Below are 20552 nucleotides of genomic sequence, written 5' to 3'. Positions count from 1 at the left end.
TTTCATGTGTCTGGTTCTGGTTGACTAGTTTAAAAAATGTAGTTTAAGTGCAAGCAGAGGTTGTAAAATTGCCATATGGGTATTTGATGTGCATTGCCATTGATTTCTTTTGTAAGGGGCCATAACTGGAAAATAAAACAGGATGTCTTTTTAAACGTTTTACAAAACTGTGAACAAGGACTTAGTTTTGGTAGCTACTGTCACTGGGAATGAATGTATAAAAAAAATAAAAAGTATTTTAACTACAGTTGTCAAACAAGAACTTGTATTTTAGGACAAAACTTGGAATGTGATGGCAACCATTAAGGATCATTGCACCTTTCACATCACTGATCTTAGTTCTGCACACACAATTCACAATGCAATGTTCCCTCACTTTGCAATATCACAGTGTGTACATAAATTTCCTGACACTGTTTCATTACACCCTAACATATTTTATATATTATTTCTAATGATGTGCTTTACTTGTGTAATACTGCACCTCCAGCAAATAAACCAATACTGCTTGCCTAATGTTCATGTAAAAAACAGCAACCCCCTCTGCACCTTACGACATCACTGTGTTGGAGAGTGTCCGTGACTCCATGGTTATCGGATGGAAGCAGCCCAAGATTAGTGGCGGTGTGGACATTAAAGGCTACTACGTGAACATCAGAGAAGTTGTGAATGACATCCCAGGAAAATGGAAAGAAGCCAATATCAAGGCAATCAGTGACAGAGCCTATAGGGTAAGAATAAAAATTAATAAAAAATTAAACAGTTTTGTAAGACTTGTGCCTTAGGTATCAACTATAATTTATCTAGTTTTGCTCTTTTTATTGTTGTCACACATCAGTTTTGCACCTGCTTTGGATTTGTTGCTTATCGTCTGCATGTACCCAGGACAATTGTCAGGGGAGCCAGTTAATCTAACTGCATTTTTTGGAGGTGTGGGTAAAACTTGAGTGTTTGGAGGAAGCCCATGTGAACAAAGAGATATTTTGCAAGTTCTTTGCAGATAGTGTCCTGGCTGGTTTTCAAGATGATCACATTTTTTTCAGTGAAGCCATTCAATATATAAATCCACTATAAACATACACACCTGAATTAAGCATAACTAAACCCATGCTACTCACCTATCCCTGTTCCATCACAGGCCACCGCCATCTTCCGTCTTTTCTTCTTCCTCCTTACAATATTCGAATATCTTGATTGGCCTTGCTGGGATGATGTCACTCCAGCGGGGGCTTGTGGGAGTTCATTTATTCCTGGCATGCGCAGGGAAGCCAAGACTGCCGGGTTTCCCTGACAACCACCGCTAAGCTGCGCATGGACAGCTCAGCAAAATTTGACAGATATGCAGGGATCAGGCAGGTAAGAGTAAATATTGCAGAAGGGACATCACTTGCCCCTTGCTGCAATAACCATCTGCCTGATCATAGAATTTTCAAAGTAGGACTTTAGTTAGTTGGAGCAAATAGAGTGCATTGTATAAAGATGTGTTCATTCAAACCAGCAGCTTAGTTTAAGCAAGAGTAGGATAACTAAGAATAGAACTTTCTAGATCCACTGGCACCCAAAGTTAGGATGCCAAACTGTATCCTCAACGCCCATCATAATAAATTTAATTTGGTGCTACAAGAGTGAACAAGAAAAACATTTTAGAACACTTGCATACAAATAACATAAAGAAAATAAAGGAGTTAAAGATAAAAATTAACATTTTATGTGCAAATTTGTGAACAAAAACTGGTACCAAGCATGTTTTGGTTGATACAAAAACAACTTCAAACTTAAAAGCTTTACTTGCAAACAAAAATGTAGATAAATAAGGTATTTAAAACTAATAAAGTTCATTGTTGTCAGTTTCGGAAAGCTTAATGCACTAATTTATTCATATATTTCAGTAAAACGAATTCTAGACACAAGGTTCAATTCATAAAAATGATTGTATTGATATTACAGAGAATTCTTTTCTCCACAAATATTAAATCCCAACTGAGCTCTCAGTTTAAATCAGTGGAATGCAGTCCTGGTACACAAAACAAAAGATGTTCTATGTTTATAGTTCTTTTAAAGTAGTCACAGTCTAGGTGGAAAAGCCTAATCTCTTGGCAGCAGTTGCAGAGTGGAATCCTTGCACTCTTGTGGGGAAGCAGCAGTCCTATTGGAGAGGTCAGACAGCCTTAAAGGTCTACAATCAGCAACGTTCTGGTTCTGGCTTAGCAGGGGACACGTTAAACCTCTGCAAAGTGAGCACTGCTTGCCCACACAAACAACAAAGGGTCTTATCCTGGCAGGCAACAGGCTTATCTATTTCATGTCTAATTTTTAAAAACAACAAATAGTAGACATTAAACATCTTTTTTATCTAACTGCAGTTTATTTAGCAAATTAAAACTGAAAATTCAATTGGGCTATAAGAAAGTTAACTCTTCTTTAGCAATGTAAAACAATATACAGTCAAATCGGTTAAAGCACACTTTACTATTCTATTGTTTTATATTTTACAGGTTTTGGATTTGAAAGAAAACACGGTGTACCAATATCAGGTAGCTGCGTGTAACATAGCTGGGGTTGGAACACCATCCCAGCCAAGTAGACCATTCAAATGTGAAGAGTGGACCATTGCTGTGCCAGGTAATTCATTTGCATTTAACATTGGCATAATCTTAACTTGAACTATATTTTTCTAAATACATTTTCTGAATTATAGTTCTGATCCCTTTTCACACAGTGGCCCCCATTACACTTTAAATCATGAAGATGTTAAGGCTTTCACGTTACAGCCCTGATAACAGGGAAGTGTGCAGAACTTCTACTATAAAATTTGCTTTTGGTTGATCAGTGAGAGTTTGTTTCCTAATTTTTGGGTTGGGTAAATGCTGAGTTTAGTAAAGATATAGACTAGGGTACAGTTAGGGTTTTTGTTAAAATTTAAATTAGTACCTAAATTAAACCAAGGCTTTAACATTGGGTCAAAGGTAGAACAAAGTATGGTGGTCATATAAGGCCCAATGTCTGCACACAAGTATCAGTCCATATAGAATTAGGAGGTGATAGTGCTTTTTAACACAAATAAATTGCTATGGAAATGTGTTCCAATCTGCCATATTTTGTGAATAAAAGGGACCAATATTTGATGCTATTATTAGATCTTGTTGACCAACAAAGGGAGAACATTGGCACAAAAAACAACAGTAATGGGCCAAAAGTGAGACACAAATAACAATGACCACAGTTTTTTTTACGATTCATGGTGAAGAACAGTTTTACAGCATTAATCTGGCCTTAGCTTTACTTTAGGCATAAACTGAAGTCTCACTACTCTTGCCTTTGTATGTACGGAGGTAGAATTCTTTGTTCTGGAAATGTGATAACATAATAAAGTTTTTAAAAAAATGTTTTGCATTTCTAATATTTGACTGTTTATTTATTTAAGAGTTGTCTACAAAATATAAAAACTGATCAAGGCATTGAAAGCACTGTGAGCACTAACCTATAATATACCTTGGATGCTAAAGAAAGTAATTGTCTTGTGTTAATCAGGACCTCCTCATGAACTCAATGTTATTGAGGTCAGAAGCAGCTCCCTGGTTTTGTTATGGAAGACCCCAGTCTACATAGGACGTAGCCCAGTTACTGGTTTTTATGTGGACATTAAAGAAGCAGATGCAACAGAAGAAAACTGGAGAAGTGTAAATGAGAAACCAATTCCAAATACCTACATCAAGGTAGCTATCTTTTTACTTTATTTTTTAAGTTGTTTTATTGATTTAAAAAAACATTTACACTTAATATACCCCTAGACAGTTTGCATTTGTTTTTTTCAACTAAACTGAATGAACCAATGTACTTGAAGGTTAACTAGAGATGGGTGGAAATATTTTCATGTTCATGTTTAAGTATACATTGGCAAAAGTTCCTAAGTGTTGGTTTGTCATTTTCACTGCATCCACTAGTTGGTGCTATTTTGCTTTTTATTTACAATGAATACAATTGTAGTTTATTGTAAAGGAAAACAAACACAGCACCACCTGATGGACTATTGAGGAACGACATTGCTATTAAACCAAGGGGCCTGATTTATTAAAGCTCTCCAAGGCTGGAGGGGGTACACTTTCCACAGTGAAGCTGGGTGATCCAGCAAGCCTGGAATGGATTTTTTTAAAAGTCATTCGCAATTTGTTAGCAAATGTTTTGAGTCCTGGACCAGATCCATTCCAGGTTTGCTGGATCAACCAGCTTCACTGATGAAAGTGTATCCTCTCTAGCCTTGGATATCTTTATTAAATCAGACCCAATGAATCTGTATGTTTAACCATGACTACCTAATAGCTTTTAAATAAGTAAAGTAAGTTAAATAAACCCCTAAAGAATATCTAGCTAAAACCTTTTGAAGATTTAGATAGTGTGAGGGTTTAGAAGTTTAGAATCCTTGCCATGTTTTTACTTCTGTCCAGGGCACGTATAGATTTATCTTCATGCACTGCTCACAATGTTTTACTAGACAGAGAGTGAAGTGAATTCATAAACAGTAATGCACATGGAAAGAAAATCAATTTGAGACTTGAACCCCTACAATAGCTAGCACAGTAACACATAAATTATCACTAAAACCTAATAGGTGTTTTGATTCTTTCCCACTCTATCCAAATCTAGCATGTACTTATAAATATTTCCAACAAACATTAAGACAATCTGTGATTGGACAGTGAAGGAGCAGCTTGTCATCAATTACCTTTCTCCTCCTCTCTGGTGTTAGTTAGACTGACAACTATCCTTCTGTGCTAATATTTTGAGTCTTGTGGTGCCGAGATTGCTGGGAAAAATAAAAAAATCACCAAACTAGGTCGGTGAAAACCTCCCAATCATAACCCCTGCCCTACTAATAACTTTAAAAGGCTGAAATTCCCCTCCTAATAACAGATAACCTTCACTTCCCATTGCCAATTTAGGGTAGCAGAAAAGAGCCTTCTACAGTGATACAAATATTATTAAAACTGTAACCCAGCCCTTCCCTATGTTCCACTTTCCTGCTCATGGGATTTTTCTCACTGGGATTCTAGGAGGTTTCTATCCCATTACAACACTAATAATGTGACCATAACATGCACACCTTCCCATTCTGCATTCAGGACTGCAAACAATAGGGAAGAAGTGAATTCCAATACAAATGCTAGCAGCATTGTCAAAGAGAGGGGCAATTTTTTTTCTACAATATGGGCTTTAAATGTATAGGTTTGGTTATATGTGTTGCTCATTTATCTTTATCCTTTGCTAATTTTTTTATATTAGTCAATTAAATGGGATTTTCATAATATCTGTAGCTTTTTGCAATCTCTTAAATCTTAAATCTCCTGGCAATAAAGTTTAAAATGTCCAGTATAGCAGCATTCAGGTTTCCATGCTATTGCTCAATAAAAGGGGTGCCAACCTGTGGCCCGCGGGCCACATGCGGCCCGCAGAGCTGTCAGATCCGGCTCTCTGCTCTTTCCCTCTGCTCTCTCTGCTGATTGTCCTGCAGGGGATGGGGCGCTTACATCTTCTATATTTTTCTATCTAGATCATGCTGCCAGCAGAGGGAGCTGCTCCCCGCCCGTCATTATCCCCATCTATAAATCCTCAGATCTCCTTCGCTGATTATCAAAAAATGGTGAAATTTTCAGGGTACACAGGGGACCCTAAGAGATGCTACTAAACCAAATTTAGGCCCTCTACACATAACAAGTTGCCAGATATGGGGTCACAAGCATCACAAGCAAATCCTAACAACAATCAGTGATATTTTCACATTAAGAGGGGCTATATGAGGACCAGGGTACCCAAATTGAGTTTGCATGTTGGGAACCCCCTAGGGGCCACTCTCATGGCAATGAACATTAGGGTATTGCCAATCGTCTGTGCGCTGTGGCCATCGCCCATTAAAATTAACAAAACTTAAAGGCTGCATTCAGGTTGGTGTTAAGGTTGCGGTGCTGTTACCCCTTCCTCATGCCATGGAACCCTGGCTCGGGGGAGATGCTCAGTACTGCTCACTGCTGTGCGAGGGACTGAGTGGCTGGTGAGCTGCCTGTTACACATAGCTGGACACTTACATTCTGTGAACCCGAATTTCTTTGGAACAGAGGGATGTTGGCAACAGGAAATGTGGGAGCCAGTAGGAAAGGCCTTTTGACCCATCTTCCCTAATAAAATATTATACCCATCATATCATGCTACCCTGTCACACATAGCTATCCTCTTACTCTCTACGAACCCCAATGTCTCTGTAAGAAAAAGGAAATGTAACTGCAAGTGCAGAATTTACCAAAACAAAAAATGTCTTACTGACCTGAAAATGATTTCTCACACCAAAAATAAATAAAGCTAATTTGTTTGAGTAAGTTGAGGGGCCTTGGGGGTGCAGACAACAATAAGAAACATTTTTTTCACATTTTTTATAAATTTTCAAAGTTTTTAGTTCTTTTCTATTGTTTTTTTTTATTACATTATACAATCTAGTATTAATAATATTGCTTTTATTTCAGGTCCAAAACCTAAACAATGGCACTCGCTATGTGTTAAGAGTGAGGGCAGAGAATCAGGCTGGGGTTGGCAAGATTTCTGATGTGACAGATGCTATTCTTGCACAGACCAAACCAGGTTGTTATCATTTTTATAATATCTATTATCATATATTTATTATTAATATTTTCAACTAACAACTTTGTAAATCAAAAGCAAAATGCTCATATATGCATTATTTGTCTGCCACAGGTATACAGGGTTATGTATAGCCTTTCACAGAAAAGTATGAAGTGAGGCTTAATGCTGGTTTACAGTGAACGGATATTACAGAACCATAAGGTTCCACCCCCTACAGGACTTAACAACATGATGAATTTATCATTTCTTTCATTTAGTAAATATATTTGGAATTGTTAAACAGTCAAAGATCATTTCAGATTCAGACAGAATCAGATTTGCTTGGAAACAAGCTGACCATATCTTATTATTCCATCAAGCAGCCTTTTCAGTCTTTTAATAAAATTCTGATCAAGTAAAGCATAGCCATCAATTTACTTTTTGATCAGTTGCATCAATTGTAGTATGTGATAGTTTGAATGAGTGTTTTTCAGTCAATGGTAAACATTTATATCAAGCAAGTTGACCATAATAAAAAATAAATTGAATTAAAGTCATTTAATTTGAATTAAAGTCATTTAATGTATGGATACCTTAACAATGGTCCCAAATAATCCAATGTAGTAATCAATTTAAAAGAATTGCTGATTACACCAAAAGCTGGAAGTCAACATAATTTTACTTTCAGGAAAGGGTTATGAGTAGATACTGGTTTATCTTCATATGATTGTTTTTTTTAGTAATAGTATAGTAATTACCTACAACGTGACTGGTATGCTATGTATATATACACACACACATGCATATATAACATGTATTTATTAATCATTTTTTAAATTTACTTAATGGTGCCCCCTTTTAATGCTTCACATTATTACCGGTTCTGTAGGTACCAAAGAAGTAGTGGTGGAGGTTGATGACAATGGAGTTATTTCATTGAACTTTGAAAGCGATCAGCTAACTCCTGACTCAAAGTTTGTGTGGTCCAAGAATTATGAACCAATAGAAGATGATTCACCAAGAGTAACTTTTGAGACCAAAGGTGGCAAGTAAGTGGACTTTTTAATGACCCTAAGATAGCAATCAACAGATTGTGTATAACCTTTAACTCAAATAGGAGGACATTTAAGCTGTATAAAATTTTAGCCTATTCAATATAGGAGTATGCCTGATAGTGGTTAGTTCATTAAAGTGGACTTGTTTGTAATGTTGAAGACATCTAGCTACTCTTAACAGTAGTTGCCTCCATTCTAATAAGTTCCAGGAAAACATTACAACATTAATAGTTATACAGGCAACTTTGATGCCTTAACCCAATCACCATAGAATTTGCCTTGACAGATGATAATTGTTGGAGAACAAGGCCCTGATTTAATAAAATTCTCTAAGCGTGGGGAAGATACACTTTCATCAGTGAAGCTTGGGTGATCCTGCAAACCTGGAATGAATCTGGTCCAGGATTCAAAACATTTGCTAGCAAATAGGAAATTACTCCATTGCAGGTTTGCTGAATCACCCAGCTTCACAGATGAAAGTGTATCCTCTCCAGCTTCGGAGAGCTTTAATAAATTAGGCCCCAAGATGAAAAGAGTTAAACTCTCATGTTCTTACACCATGATCTAGATAAATACAAGCCTTCGCAGATCCTATAAGCTAAATTATTATACACATTAGGAATGTCTTATTCTTACAGGACAAAGGTCTCGTTCAAAGACCCTTCAGAAGAAGACATTGGCATTTACTCCTGTATTGCTACTGAAACTGATGGCATTTCTTCCAGTTATACTCTAGATGAAGAAGGTAAGATTATTAGGTTCAGGTAAACTATTGATTTTTACTACATTATCAGTAGCTCATATTTGTATCCATATAAGATATATGTATTGTTTATACAAAACATAACTTTATCCTTTCTACCTGCAGAACTTAAGCGCCTGTTGCAGCTAAGCCATGACATGAAATTCCCAGGTAAATTAAATCAAACCAAACAAGATAATATCATATTAAACCGTGATTTGTCTGAAATAATGCATCTAGTAATTTCTAGTAAGTAGATTAACATTCTTTTTAGTTCATCACTCTTGACTGCTGACATTCTCACTTCCACATCATTATTATATGTAGTTTTATTCAGGTCACCATACACAGTAAATGGTCTCTAAATGATTGCATACCCTGGAGTTGGAGGAGGGAATGTTAAGAAATATGACCTACATTTTTATTTCTGTCCATTTTGCAGTTATTCCTCTTAAATCTGGATTGGCTGTAGAAGTTCTTGAAAAAGGTCAAGTTCGCTTTTGGTTGCAGGCTGAGAAGCTCTCCCCTGGTGCTAAGTGCAACTATGTCTTCAATGATAAAGAGATCCAACATGGTGATGTAAGTGAATGCATTATAATTACTCTTTATGAATACAACTAAAATAATGCATGAATAAGAGAATAATCTACTGGTAATGCTTTGTTTCAAGAAATACAAGATGAGTTTGGACAGCAAAACTGGCATTGTGGAGATGATCATGGAAAGCCTAGAGGATGTGGATGAAGGAACATTTACCTTCCAGCTAAAGGATGGAAAAGCAACAAACCAGTCCAGTCTGGTTCTTATTGGAGATGGTGAGTATATCGGCCATGTTAAAAAGAACAATACACTTTTGCCCTTATTACCAAGAATCAAAGTTAAAAGTGGTAAGACTATACACCTGGGTGGCAAACATGTCTTGACTTGGGATAGGTCAAGGTCCTACACTGGGACATGGAATCCAAGAGGAACCAGGAAGACATAGTGACTGAGCTGGCCTGGTCTTAAGCAGTATTGTGTGCTTAGACACCAGGTCAGGGTCACTTTCAAAGGGTCTCTTTCAGAGTAAAAATAGAAAACTCTTTCCTATGCTCCTAATTTCTAATTCAGATACCCTAAAGAATTATTTTACATGCACTTCTAAGTAACAATGAAGTTAATCCACAGTGACTGCCATGGTCTTTGTTTGGAACAAAGTGCTTTTAAATGCATTTTGAGGCCAAACTGCTCCTGTATGTCTTGGACCACATTGGAAATAAAGAATGTACCACATAAATCCAATATTTACATGAAGAGTGCTAAGCAACCAAAATGTTAAGTAAATGTAATATTAGATGTAATGCATACACAATTTTATTTACAAAATTAACTTCTCAGACTTTTTGGTGAATTATAGTATCAGAATAAGATATATAATTTGTGTTAACCTGCTTATAAAATATAGGCAATAACTTATACTAGATGACAAATACATTTTATTTTTCATGTAATATAAAAAATTTCATTTTACCTCCATAGTGTTTGATAAACTGCAGAAAGAAGCCAGATTCCAGAGACATGAATGGATACGGAAACAAGGTAAAGAGGTCATAGTCTCTCTCTCTCTCTCTCTCTCTCTCTCTATATATATATATATATATATATATATATATATATATATATATATATATATATAAAATGCCAGGGTTGCCTGTCAATGTATGTTTCCTGTTAAAAGGTCCAAAAAGATGAAGTAACTTTTGTCGTCCCAAATATTGGCAAATTGCCCTGTTTTTCTTTTTTTTTTTTCATTTGCCTGCACATGATAGGGGAATTCAAAGCAGCCTTCATTACCTTTATCACCTTCAATACAACAGTGCCTAGGCCTTAGTGTAAGCAATGTTGCATGAAACTCATTAGGACACACATTAGATGATCTGCTGGTCTCAGTCATTACACAGAATTAGGTGTTTAAAATATTTTCAGGTGCATTTGTTTACAAAAAAAATATTCCTTTAGTAACTAACTTTTATTGCCTTGGCAAAAGGAAATGTATACTTTATATTTACAATGTATATATCTTGTCATGGTTGCCTGTACAAAGCAGACACTTAACATTTCTTAAATGATGAATTTAGGTAAAAACTATTTGTGTGTTATCCAGTAATGTAGTGATTGGCTTTTCCTAAACTTCTTAAATACCTTTAAAACATCAGGAAATCATAGGCCCAAGAAACACAACACCAGTAGACCAATTACCATTATTTAGCATCATAAAGAGCAACATAAATATCCAGGAAACCTTTACTAAGATAATATCTAGGTTGCCTAGGCCAAGATCTGAAAATCCTGTTTGTCTGGCTATTATAGTGATCCAAAGGCTTCAATACAAACCCAGATCCCACTAACTGGCTAAGATTTAGCTATAGCTAAGGTTAGAAACAGCCAGGCAACCAGTAAATTTAGAAGTAGGTTAACTCTATCAGCCCCTGTATTTCTCTCAGCAGTTTCTTCCAGCTTCTGTTCACACCAGTGTACATCACACTGTGCGTTACCGCCATTACCCTTAGTAAAGTGTGAAATAGAACTTAATGTGTAATGTGATGAAACGTTACTGGAGCAATGAAGCTGTTCTATTTCTACCATGATTTGCACAAATGTATCTATGCTTATAAATATGCTCTGAAAAGATAAATAGAAAAATAGTTTTTTAAATGGATTTGCCCAATGACTATAGCTGCTTACTGCTGTAATAACACAGATTATAGGGAGCAATATTTGTTTTATACTATTATTAGTATACTGCTGATGATAAGACTAAATTTGCTTCCTTTCTTTTAAAGGTCCTCATTTTGTGGAGTACCTTGCATGGGAAGTTACTCCTGAGTGCAATGTGCTTCTGAAAAGTAAGGTAAGAAGAACAGAGGGAATAACATGTATTCTCCAAATGTCTCGCTATCTGTTCTATTTATGTCCCCTTTGTTTCATTACCAAACCATATTGAGACTGTAATATCATATGAAAAGCAAAGACATGTTGGTTTATAGCAAATTTATTTATTCTATGGGTCAGAACCACAAATGGGGACCTAAAATCATGTGAATCATGTGAATTATCACTCTGCAAGGGATAATTCACTTAGCTTAGTGAATGTGGTGATAATTCACTTAGCAAAAATACTTAATCACGTGCAAGGAAATGACATGATTGTTGCTTGCACATAATTAGATGGCTGGAGTCATAAAAGCTTCCCCCTATACACTAAGCTAGGTGAGTTATCTCTTGGAGACTGATATACATACACACACATATATATAGATATATATATACAAATAAGGCCCGAGTCCCACTCAACAGGTGCCCATCCCCCAGTCTAACACCACACTCTTCACCTATAGTAAGCCCTTGATCAGCCTCGGGAGACTATTTGCATTGTCCCAGCACACAGTTGCCCCAGAGCACTTTAATGTGCAAAAGATGGCATCTGCAGAGAACAGGTAAAGGACCAGCAGCCCACCATGGAAGTCAGGCAGACCAGGGTAAGTTGCCAGATGTTCCACAGATATGCAGTACAGGAAGATCATTCACAAGTATCAGTCCGTCAAGCAGGGTTTGCGATAAGCAGAGTGTGGGGGTGACAAGCAGAAAACCAGGCAATATCAGCAACAGGTAATCAAACAGAAAATCACATGCTACAACTGGCAATTGGTGCCTGGGAACTGAGAAGCTTTAAAGGATCAGTAGCCAACAGCAAAGCAAGATCAAGTCAGGAACTAAAGCACTCATTGGCTTCAGCAGAAACTCAAAAAACCTCTTCAGCTTCACAATCTCAGTGCAGGGGATGCTGAGAGAACATTCACAGCTAAAGGTAAAGTGGGGATGCTGCAAGTTACATAGCAAAGAACAGACAGATATTTCCTTGCTGCTGCAAGCAACACCACCTCATAAGATAAACTGCACGTGATCTACTGCACGTAGCGAACAGCTTAGGATCAGCCAGATAAACACTGCCTAGAAATATAAAAATACGTTTATTAGCTAAACTTTCTGGTAACTCAACCTTAGTGCATCTGATATTCATTCTTCAGGGTTCTGATCAATGAACTTTACATTTCATAGTCACAAGCTGACTGTTGTGGGCCTCTAAAAAATGTCATGTTGATTTGAGCACCCTGTTCTGGGGAGGTAATCAAACAACCCTGGTTTGTAGTATGCTGCTGATGTCTTTACTACCGATTTAGGAAAACAGTGTCATTTACATATTTGAATACATGTAACTCTCTCTCTTTCTCAATGTTTTTAAATATCACTGTAGGTAGCTAATATGAAGAAAGAAACAAGTATCACATGGTACAAAGATGGAATGGAGATAATGGAGGATGAAAAACATGACTTTAAGGATGGAGTATGTACCCTGCTCATTACTGAGGTAAGCTCCACTAAATACAACCTAACCTATATTATCAGAATATATGAGGTTCCTAGCTATTCAGACAGCGCTTGTAATAATATGCACATAGTAATAATTGATGGGGAACTGCTTATATACTAATATTATATTGCCAGATAACCAGGAAAGATGCCGGCATATATGAATTAGTACTAAAAGATGACAGAGGAAAGGACAAGAGTACACTCAAACTTATAGATTCAGGTAAGACTCGCCAGACTTGTTTTCTAACACCTGCCTGTCTGCTTTTATTATTGTTTGTCAGAATTATAATTTTGTTCCATTTGTTTTTATATAATCATATGCCTTTAGGTATCTATTATTCAGTGAGGTGAAACTTTTACTGATTTTCTAACTTTATTAAGTGAATCGAACAAGAATGTATACTTTATGTACTGTAGAAAATAATTTGAATGGCTTATTTCCTTTTTTCAATTACATTTTTTTTACCCTCATACCTTCACATGTGGACCCCTTTTCTCCCCCACTACTTCTTTGTTAGGCATGTCAGTTGATTGTTGCATTAGTTACACAGTGGTGCTAACCTTGTGAGAGCTTCCAACATATGTACAGTGGTTCTCCAACGTTGTCCATCAATTTGCCATGTCAGATTAATTGCTTGGGAAATCACTGTGATCTTTTTATGGAGGAGAGCACAGTGGGGTACTGATTACTCATCCTCCCCTCTCCATAGAACAGAACATCGTGGTATGTACAGCAATTGTTCATTCACCTTTCACTGGAAACAATCACATCATCTGGCATGTGTACATAGCCTTATAAAGTCATGCTCTTTACTCCTCTTTAGCCATGCTTCTTTATTTTTCTGCTCACTTCTTCTTGAGAGGTCCTCTTCTACCCAAAATATGTCACCTAATCTCTGCAACAATTGCTCTTCCCTTCCTTCAAATGCTCCCTACACCCCATAATTTGTGCTCTCCCATACATCCCCCCTCTTTACTATTCCTCCAGAGAGATTTCTGGGGAAGATAAGTAGCACACATGTGCAAATGGGCACTCCAACTCAGAGCAAGAGCATCTTCGAGTAAGATTTGGGATCCTTAGGACTTCCAGGATCTAGCCAAAAAGATTGTGAAGTCATCCTTGCCTAGATGGTAATGTGGAAGATGGGTATAATAAAGCTCATCTAAACTCAGAACTGAAGTAGGCAATTTTTAATTGCAATCAAGTTAAAGAATAAATACAAACAGTGTATGGAAACAAAGTGGCGGGCAGAGTGTCTGTTTTAATGGTCCAAAAGAGATTGCATACAGCATTGCAGCTATTTCCTCCCATCTCTAAATTCAGCCAGTGGGGGGATTAATCAGATGTGATATTTAAAATAGGAATAATAATAGATGCCAGGCTACATTTCCATGCTTCTACATAAGGGGCAGAACCTGAAGTTACAGGAAGTAAATTGGGAGCAAATGTCTGATTTCAGTCTCGTAAACAGGAAACTAAAAGGTATGGGAAGTCAGGGCTGTGTAGACAGGTGCACAACAACAAAAAAACAAAACAAATATCGAACATTATCATTTGACATTTCCCTTGAATGAATCGTCCGATCCATCAAAAGTATCACACAGTATATGCCTATTTTAACTTTATTTTACTGCCTTCCTTTTACCTTGTACTGCCTAATTATTACATTCATCGCTTTTTAAGTGACCTTCTGTACTATTACTTTCCTCTCACAACTACTTCCTGATGCTTTTACTTCTCATTTTTACAGAGTTCCTGCTACTCTAATGCAACAAAATGTTGCATTATAGTACCAGTTTCAGCTAATCACTTGTGCTAATTTAACCTGCAGTGTCATTGTATGTATTTATGTACTTTATTACGAATGCACATTTTTGTAATATTGCTTCTATTTACTAAAAAACAAAAAAAAAGTTTTGCATTTCTGTCTTCTTAATGACATTAATTCTGTCTATGTAGCTGTATTTGTATTGTGGGACTAATCCTGTAATGCACTTCTCTCTTGTCAGTCCAAAACCTCCAGTCTTGATTACCATGTTATTAAATTGTATTTCAGTCCCTTGACATTGCACCCTTCTCATTTTATGTTAAATGCTCAATACAAATGTGTTCACGGTGTAACCATTTATGTTCATATTTTTACAGCATTTGATGATCTCATGAATGCAGTTTGCAAACAGATCGGTAAGTGGAATGTTGAAATTCATATTTCAGCTAGCTAAAATCTTTTGTTTACTATATTTCAAATAATAACTCATTTATTTTAAAGCATTTATAGTGCCAGAGCTAGAAATATCAATAAATTGAATCATCATTCGTTTCTTCTAGTATTTTTGCCATGCTTGTAGGAAATACATAAAAATTAATGCCCTATGACTTTTAACAATGCAGTGGCCATCTAAATCCAAACATTGTTTAAAACAATGATTTTTTACAATAGTACAGTGGTCTCTTCCACTGTCTGTCTGTTGCTCTAAACCATGAACCATAGACATTTACATTTTTCAAAGTAATTCACGTATATAATGCAGTTTAATGACTTTTTTAGCGGAATCTGCCACACAAGTCAAGATCCAGAGCAATGAGGAAGGCATAAGACTATATTCATTTGTAAACTACTTTGTGGATGATCTCAAACTCAGCTGGGTTCACAAGTAAGTCAGACAATCATCAACTATTATACTGGTCAACAAACATTTTCTTGCCAAACATTCTTGCCAAGTAATTATAGGTTATGTTTGATGCAGAGATTCCAAATATGTTATTGGTTTTGCAAGATTGGCTCTAGTTATTGAAATAATTACCTACATAATAACCTCATAGAAAACTAATGAAACACAAAAATTAAGCAAAATTAAACTAGATATGCCTACGTATACAAAATTACATTTTTGATATACCTAATGTCATTACATTCTATATTCAGTGTATTTACAGAACAAATCACAAAGAAGTCATTGAAAAACAGTTTGTGTGATTTCCTTTTATGCTGATGATCAGGACAATCATATTGAAGGCTCCAGCAGTAGTCTGCCATCATGTGTCTATCCCATCTGCCCTGATACCTTTCTTCCATCACTTTTATATCTTGATGGAACCTCTCCCCTTGTTCCTCACTGAAATCACCAAGGTTTTCTGGACATTTTTGCAAATGGCTATGGAGATAGGGTACCTTTATACTCATAGTAGCACCAAAATTTTTAGAAAAGTTTTAGAGCAGGTTTTGTAGCAGTTCTTCATAGTGTTTGCAGATTCTCCCCATGTCTGCGTGGGTTTCCTCCCACATTCCCACATCCCAAAAACATGCACTGAGGTTAATTGGCTTCTCCCCAAAATTGACCTTAGACTACATTAATGGCATGGTATGACTAATGACTATGGCAGTGACATTAGATTGTGAGCTCCTTTGAGGGACAGTTAGTGACACGACTATGGACTTTGTACAGCGCTGCGTAATATGATGGTGCTATATAAATACTTTGTAATAATAATAATTTTGTGCTTTATGGTTACCCAAGAATTTCTTGACAACAATGACATTGCTGTGCCGGGCAGAAGCTTCAGTATCAGTCATGTAACTTGTGAAATTTGAATCATTTATCAGTTTACGAATCTGGGGTCCATCAAAGATTCCTGCTTTTATTTTTTCAGTACTCAATCCAGGGAAGAATCTGCAAATGTATTTGAAGCGATCACCGTCCTTGTTCGGAGCTCTAACAAATTGCTTCATTAACCCTAACTTTATGTGTAGTGGAGGGAGAATGATTTTTTCTTTGTCAACCATTGGCTAGTTAATGATGTTGGCTGCACCTTTTTCATGTTTTTCCTTGGAGGCCATGTCACTTTTTTCCAGTGATCCTGCTTTGCTCTACTATCCCACAAGCAGATGAAACATGGGTACCACCATGTGTATCCACTTTGCTGTCCAAGTAGGAAGTTCGCCATTTTTAAATCAACACATTTGCACCATTGGTGTTCATTATAGCAAAGCTTTTGTAAGACCATTTTGATATTTTCATATTCTTCTTTAAGTTTTGTTGAGTGACCAATTGGAAGTGATGCATAGCAGTTGCCATTATGCAGTAAAACAGATTTAAACTTCGAGTGGAACTGTCTATGAAAAGCTGCCAGTCTTCTGCTCAGTATTCTGGTACTCCCATATGGGCTAGTAGTCCAGGGATGTTACAACGGTACACAAAGGCCCTGATTTATATATAATATAGCAAATTATTTTTAAAAATCCATTCCATGTTTTCTGGACCACCCAACTTCACTTCTGAAAGTGTATTCTCTCCAGGCTTGGAGAGCTTTCCTAAATCAGGCCCAAGGTCTCCATCTTCACTGAAATATGGTAGGAGTGTCACCACTCTTGTCCTATAAACCATTATTTTAATTTCCAGTCTCAGACAGTTCTTTTCTTTTAGCCTGGATGCTAAAAGATCAGATTCTTGTTTTGACAGACTTAGGTCACGTATTAAATTGAGCTCTTCTTGGGAGAACTGCTGGTTTGATGAAACACTTCCTTCATATTCACTTCCACTGCTAACTCCTGGATTACACTCCAACCCTGTATATCCTCCATGTCGGATACAGGAATATTCGGGAGTGTACTGAACACTGGTATGGGAACATCAGCACCATGTGGCACAGGTTGTCTTGCTGATTCCAAATCAGGGTACTCCCACTTGTTTTTCTTGTAACGACTGAAACCTTTTACATTCACAGCACAAAAATAGCAAATCATTATAATGATTTTTGGGTCTCTAGCCATACCATGGGTAGACAGTCTACACAAGTTTTGCATACCACATGGGGAGCCAATACTTATCTTGGTCCCCCAGTTTAATACCAAAATATGCAAGATATGCTTGTTTCACAAATTCTGCAATGTTTCTTCTCTGTTTTTGCTGGGAATATTCCCCACAAATGTAGCAAAATACATTAGGGTCATTTAAACAACTTGAGGAACTCATATTTCTGTAGAAAAAGACAATGTATAAATAAAAAGAAGGCAAATGAAAGTTTCATGAAAATAATGCTACATTTAATATACAAAATGCAAAACATCGGTGTAAATAAAGATTGATAATAATATGCTGTGTTGACATTTGTTGTTAGTAAAATCGTCTATTCCTAGTCCCATATCACAAGAACTACAGCCAATTCAATGAAACTGATGCCATTTCTGGATTCAGCAGACCTAAAATACACTAAATATATTAAAAAATCCTTGGCAAGCAAAAAAATGTTTTTGTTGTTAAGCTGTGTTATAGCTCAGGAAGTATTTTTATATGAATATATAATGGTGCTCATAGATACTTAGATCACTATTTTGCTATAATTGCTGGCATTGATATATACATGCAGGTTTCTTTTTAATAGCCATGACTGGCTTAAATTATTTTAGACATATGTAATGAGCAGAATCATGTGTATGATGTTGTAAATTATTAACAACGACAGGTCTGCTTTACTCCTCTTATTAATTTATTAATTTTTTTCTAGTGATGGGAAAATTAAGTACACAGACAGAGTTAAGAGCGGGGTCACTGGAGAGATGATGTGGCTACAGATAAATGAGCCCACACCAAATGACAAAGGCAAATATATCCTGGAAATGTTCGATGGTGTAACAACCCATACAAGGGACTTGGACTTGTCTGGACAGGGTAGGGGCAATTTTATGTATATTTTAAATACGGTACATAATATCCCTTAAAATATATTATTTGCAGAAGCACATACTCAAAAGCTTTTTTCAGACATAATTACTATTGTCTGTTTCTTTTACAGCGTATGATGAGGCCTATGCTGAATTCCAGAGGTTAAAGTAAGTATTTAGTACTATTTATACAAGGCACATAGTCATCAGGTGAACCGTGTTCTGTACTAAAAAAATCTGCCCTGACAGCTGATTCTATATTTATTTTCTCTGCCAAAAATAATCTTCATTTTCACATACAGTAGTCATCCTGCAGCCAAATGTGCTTAGTGGAGTTTGTGTATAAAATACACAGTACATTGCTCCAAATAAAATCTAAGTAGTAATTAAACTCTTTTGTCAAGTATATGTATTTTCTGTAGAAAAAATAAAGATGACATAGTGTTATGAGTATGTTATAAATATATCGGTGACATAGATATGCAATAGCTTCAAACAGAGATAATATGTCACGCCAGCACGGATCACCGTATGACTACAGGGGAAATAAATGACATTTTCCTTACTCATCTATATGACAAACAGGCAGTTGGCAAGAGCTGCCATTGTCTGTGCCCAGATACTGACACAATTCTTCCTCCTTAACCAGTAGGGAAAATACATTACATAGGTTCTGCTAATTTCTCCTTCTTGGTGCTGTTTGTATGTTTTACATTTGTATGAGAAAGCAGTGATTTAAAACAGTGACCACACTGCATGTGTGGTGTTTGGCTCAGTCTAACTTTCTTCTATAATTTCCCATTATTGATCAGTGTTAACCTTTGGTTTTTGCCAGCACTGACTTTTTAGTGCTAATTAATAAGTATACCCTTGGTTTCTGATGTTTGATTTGTTGTAGAACTTTTTGTTATAGGTTATGATGTTGGGTGGTTGGAGTACATAGGTTGTATTAGATTATATTCCCATTGGTCAATGGTACCTACATTGCTGAAAACATGTCACGAATTAGCTAAATGTAAGCTTTGTAAATTCGGGACATAGTGACCCAATTTCTGAATAAATTCTTGATGAAAGAACAAATGTTAATCCTTTTGTTTTTTTTTTTCTCACCAATAACAGGCAAGCTGCAATAGCAGAAAAGAGTAAGTAACTGCTTTGTTTATTTGTATCAATGAATTAGAAAGTAATACTTGTAACATAAAAGATAAGTAAATAAAAAAATGAAAATCTTTATAACATAGATGCGGTTTAAATTCTGTCAACCACTAGACATAGGAAGAATCTACATATAAAAATAGTATAGATAAGTATGTTTCTTTCCAAACTTTTCACCTTGTTTGCCTAAAGCTTAGTCCACACAGACTGTTTACCCAGAGTTTAATCTGAGCATTTAAAAGCCCATGTTTAAAATTCCCATGCATTCCAATAGGCGTTTTCTTCAGGCAGGTTCTTGAGCGTTTTAGAAACCACTCCTTGCAGCTTTTTTAAAAATTAAAAACGCGCAAAACCACATCCATTGAAATAAATAGAGGCATTTTTGCGAGTTTATACATTTTTGAAAACATCAATAAAAACCTATATTGATGTCAATGAAGGTCACGTTTATAGGTGTATAGACACTTTAATATAAAAGCATTCATTAAAAATAATGAAGGCTTTTATAAACATTTTAGCAGGACTTTGGAATCTGAAAGTCCTCTTTAATAAAGTCCTCTCCCTTGATTGTCTAAGAAAAGGACTCGTCATCAGGATTTCCCTTTTTCAGCCAATCAGCACTAGAAGTGAATGGGGAGACTTATCCTCATTTGCCCATTAGTGCTTGGGGATCCCACGCTGTCAGGAGTCTCATGGATGTGCTTATGTCAAGTGCAGCTGTGGGAATCATCCTTTCATAGTGGGATAACCTGTAAAAAAAGGTAAATACAGTTGAACACAAATCACATACATATAATAGAAATAATTTACCATTAAAGTCTTCAATCTCTGCCTTTCTACTGGTACATACCCCTCAGCTTTTAAACATGCCATAATTCTCCCTATCCTAAAGAAACCCTCACTGGACCCCTCCCT

The 20552-nt window shown here is 36.3% G+C and overlaps 1 protein-coding gene across 6 annotated transcripts in view; it reads left to right on the top strand.

The window, feature by feature from the left end:
* The window catches only part of MYOM1 (myomesin 1), an 85714-nt gene that overhangs the window by 47410 nt on the left and 17752 nt on the right, over window positions 1–20552 (top strand). For all 6 annotated transcript variants that reach the window (XM_072411368.1, XM_072411370.1, XM_072411366.1 and 3 more), the window contains 18 exons: window positions 535–731; window positions 2496–2622; window positions 3532–3716; window positions 6513–6627; window positions 7499–7658; window positions 8303–8409; window positions 8533–8577; window positions 8849–8985; window positions 9077–9221; window positions 9925–9984; window positions 11229–11296; window positions 12701–12814; window positions 12952–13039; window positions 14966–15004; window positions 15369–15474; window positions 18326–18489; window positions 18614–18650; window positions 19602–19624. In XM_072411368.1, coding sequence (XP_072267469.1) covers window positions 535–731; window positions 2496–2622; window positions 3532–3716; window positions 6513–6627; window positions 7499–7658; window positions 8303–8409; window positions 8533–8577; window positions 8849–8985; window positions 9077–9221; window positions 9925–9984; window positions 11229–11296; window positions 12701–12814; window positions 12952–13039; window positions 14966–15004; window positions 15369–15474; window positions 18326–18489; window positions 18614–18650; window positions 19602–19624 — 1917 coding nt within the window. The remainder of the gene's footprint in view (window positions 1–534; window positions 732–2495; window positions 2623–3531; window positions 3717–6512; window positions 6628–7498; window positions 7659–8302; window positions 8410–8532; window positions 8578–8848; window positions 8986–9076; window positions 9222–9924; window positions 9985–11228; window positions 11297–12700; window positions 12815–12951; window positions 13040–14965; window positions 15005–15368; window positions 15475–18325; window positions 18490–18613; window positions 18651–19601; window positions 19625–20552) is intronic.

Source organism: Pyxicephalus adspersus, chromosome 5 (assembly GCF_032062135.1).
Source record: "Pyxicephalus adspersus chromosome 5, UCB_Pads_2.0, whole genome shotgun sequence".
In the NCBI taxonomy this organism is placed as follows: Eukaryota; Metazoa; Chordata; class Amphibia; order Anura; family Pyxicephalidae; genus Pyxicephalus; species Pyxicephalus adspersus.
Note: the sequence above shows the minus strand (reverse complement) of the source record. Positions and strands in the feature narration are given on the sequence as shown.